The 3,672-nt window shown below is 40.4% G+C and overlaps 1 protein-coding gene across 1 annotated transcript in view; it reads right to left on the bottom strand.

Annotated features, from left to right (window-relative positions):
- LOC311049705 (gamma-glutamyl hydrolase-like) overlaps positions 1-3,376 on the bottom strand; it is a 9,696-nt gene extending 6,320 nt beyond the window's left edge. Inside the window, exons 1-3 of the mRNA XM_084063485.1 lie at positions 3,138-3,376; positions 1,863-1,977; positions 608-658 (exon numbers count right to left, since the gene is read on the bottom strand). Coding sequence (XP_083919611.1) covers positions 608-658; positions 1,863-1,977; positions 3,138-3,291 — 320 coding nt within the window. The 5' untranslated portion in view covers positions 3,292-3,376. The remainder of the gene's footprint in view (positions 1-607; positions 659-1,862; positions 1,978-3,137) is intronic.
- Positions 3,377-3,672: the final 296 nt, after the last annotated feature.

Raw genomic sequence — 3,672 nt, 5'->3', positions numbered from 1 at the left:
GCGCATGCCCAAGCGCACCTTGTGTTTAAAACAAAAAGTGTTAAACATATAAACAAAAAGTGTTTATGTTTAATGTGATTTGCTTTAATGTCGCATCCCAGTATCGCATTAGTGAGCTAGCTCACGTTAGTCCCACATGGAAAATGTGAGACTGCCTACTATAATAATTATAATTGACCAATTAATAATCATCAAAATAATATTGTATTAACTCATGTGTTAATAAGACTCTTGGATATTTTCACACAAGAAAATGCTTTGCTCCACTAAGTATACTTTTGTATGTAAATGTAAGAAAATGTTTTGAATGTAGGTATGTTACTTGAGAAAGAGTATTTCTATATTGTGGTAATGCAATTAAGTAAATATTGTAGTAAATAATAGTACTTTTGATTATAACCTGGAAATATCACTCTTTAACTTTCAATGGGGATTCCTAAACTGAATCACAAATCGTGTCAAACATAAATAATGCTTATATAAAGCACACATTTTCAGTTAAAATAAAATAAAAACGTAATTGTATGAGTCACAGTGTTTCTATGGAATCAAAGGAAGACTATACAGTATGCATTTGTGAAAGTATAATCATTTACAGTCAACTCACCCATTGATGGAGTGAAATAACGTTGCATATTCCTCTTCTGTTCGCTTGATTCTGTCAAACAAAGAAGAGGGAAGAACTGTAGAGGAACTTGTTAGATCACTGTTTCCTAAATCGTTTCCTTTATCCCATTAAGACCTGAGGCCGATTCTACAAATTCTAAATCAGTAATTCTCACACTTTCAAGATTGTTCAAAATAGCAGATGTACAAGCTCTCTGTGAGCTTGTACAATCTGCTATTTTTGAAGAGCCAACGAAAATGACCCTATGCTTTCCTGGTTTTAATGTGTTATGGGTCGCGAGTAAATATCCCTTTATTTTTCGTTCCCTCCATTTTGTTTTTAATTATTATAATTATTATATTTATTTTTCAAAATGTCAAAAAAAGGACAACATAATAATAATAATAATAATAATAATAATAATAATAATAATAATAATAATAATAATAATAATAATAATAATAATAATAATAATAATAATAATAATGGGTCGGTTGGACGGTCGGTCAGATAATATTTCATTTATTAAATCCCCCCCATCAAAAAAAAGGTGAAATAGCCAATCTACAAGCTCACAACGGGTCACGACACGTTGTGAGCTTGTAGATCGGCTATTTTCATTATGAATAGAGATGGGCTTGACATTTTGTCTGTTGGCTTGCCTCAGCCCTCGGGCCCTTGAGGGGCCCACCAGAGAGCACTTGTCAGCACATGCCCACAACTTAACATGGAACAGGTTGTATAGTTCGCTGTCGAGTGGAAACCCTGTATGTCCGTTATTTTTATTATTGTTTAATAACAATGAATAAAATAGAAAATATCAGATCTACAAGCTCACAACGCATCACATTGCAACGTGTTGTGCGGTTGAAGAGCTGCTATTTTCACAACTTTTGTGCAAAGCTCTTGTATGATGAATAAGTAGGGCATCAATTTATGGAAAATAATCTAAAGATAAATTGCAATAATATGGAGACACAAGGTTTCTGACCTACAGTAAAGGACATGTGTTATTATGTAAGAACTAATGAATGACGTGGAATAATGTTACCTCTGTGTGTGTGTGTGTGTGTGTGTGTGTGTGTGTCTGTGTCTGTGTGTGTGTGTGTGTGTGTGTGTGTGTGTGTGTCTGTGTGTGTGTGTGTGTGTGTGTGTGTGTGTGTGTGTGTGTGTGTGTGTGTGTGTGTGTGTGTGTCTGTGTGTGTGTGTGTGTGTGTGTGTGTGTGTGTGTGTGTGTGTGTGTGTGTGTGTGTACCTGACAGGCACCACGCGGGCCCCGCCAGACTCCAGGTATTTGACGTAGGAGGCGGCGATGTACGAAGAACCACGAGCAAACGGATCATCTGGAAGATTCTCCTGAGCCAACACACCTGGACAGACAGACAGACAGACAGACACACCAGCGTGAGATCAATCAAACCATATACCACCGATACGAAAACATATATTCTGTATGATGTGTTTTTACATTACAGAATGATCAGAATCAGAATCAGGGAATTGAATGATTTATTCTGTCACAGAATGTGATGTCAACCCTTAATAGAGCAGTTATTACATATGAAAGTTATTTGTCATATCTGCCCTTTACGAAGCCTAAAAGCCAAACAGGAATATCATTTCTATTCATAATGTTCCAATGTTCAACAACAGAAACGCAATTAAATCGTTAATCACAATTATTTGAGGGACATTTAATCGTCAAGTAAAATGTCATAATTCATAATTCATAATTCTAACTCCCATTTCTGTGGAAGTTCTTGACATCCGACTTCTAAGTAACTGACAACATTGATGCGTCATCATACATCATACTGTTTCTCAACTAGCGATCGATAAAATATAATACAAATCTACACTTTCCTACATTACTAAATGCATGGTTAGGGACCACATGCAATACCTTCATGGACCACCAGTGGTCCACGGACCACCAGTTGAAAACCCACGACCTAGTGGTTCTCAAAAGTGGGGACCCAGGGGTCCTTGGCGCGCGCGTGTGTGTGTGTGTGTGTGTGTGTGTGTGTGTGTGTGTGTGTGTGTGTGTGTGTGTGTGTGTGTGTGTGTGTGTGTGTGTGTGTGTGTGTGTGTGTGTGTGTGCGTGCGTGCGTGCGAGAGAGAGAGAAAAAGAAAGAGAGAGAGAGAGAGAGAGAGAGAGAGAGAGAGAGAGAGAGAGAGAGAGAGAGACAGAGAGAGAGAGAGATAAAGAGAAAGAGAGAGAAATAGAGAAAGAGAAAGAGGGGGAGAAAAAGAAAGAAAGAGAGAGAGAGATCGTTCGTGAACATTATAGCACGCCTACGGCTGCAGCAACACACACACGCGCGCGCACAACACACACACGCACGCACGCACGCACACACACACACACACACACACACACACACACACACACACACACACACACACACACACACACACACACACACACACACACACACACACACACACACACACACACACAGTGACATAACGGACGCCGCAGCGTCAGTGAGCGTCACAGAGCATCATGATGTGCGGGACAACAACTCACCTACGACGGGTCGGGGTCGGTAGTTGTTCCACTGCTGTGGGTTGAGCCGTGGGGGGAGGACCGCCGCCGGTGCGGCAGAACCCAATGCGACCAGATCAGCCGCTAAGAGCAGCACGATCAGCCCCTCACCACACATTGAAGGACAATGAAACATACACACTATAGGAACTAAATGGAAGGCTATGGCTTCAGATCCTGTACAGGCTACTGTAACTGTATGAATGTGTAGGCTGGGCTGAATGGAGTGCACGGACTGACTGCAGTGTGCGACGTGCTGTGCTCCTGTTCAGAGCTTCTCTTTATACAGTCTATGGTTCAGAGTTGCCAGGTTTAGCGAGAGAAACAAGCAACCAGGTCTATGAAAACAAGCCCAAAAGAAGCAACCATTATAGGCTGGTAACAGGATAGGTGGGCACTATAGGGACATGGGCACCTCGATGTAAAATTGGCTATTTTGCCCAAATTTGGATTTGTTTTTAAAGTAGGCTATACATGATTAGAACATGCTTGCACATTCGACCATTAAGGTCTAATA

Source organism: Gymnoscopelus microlampas (genome assembly GCF_963454915.1).
Source record: "Gymnoscopelus microlampas genome assembly, chromosome: 7".
Taxonomy (NCBI): domain Eukaryota; kingdom Metazoa; phylum Chordata; class Actinopteri; order Myctophiformes; family Myctophidae; genus Gymnoscopelus; species Gymnoscopelus microlampas.
The sequence above is the reverse complement of the archived record's forward strand: the minus strand, read 5'-3'. Positions and strand labels throughout refer to the sequence as shown.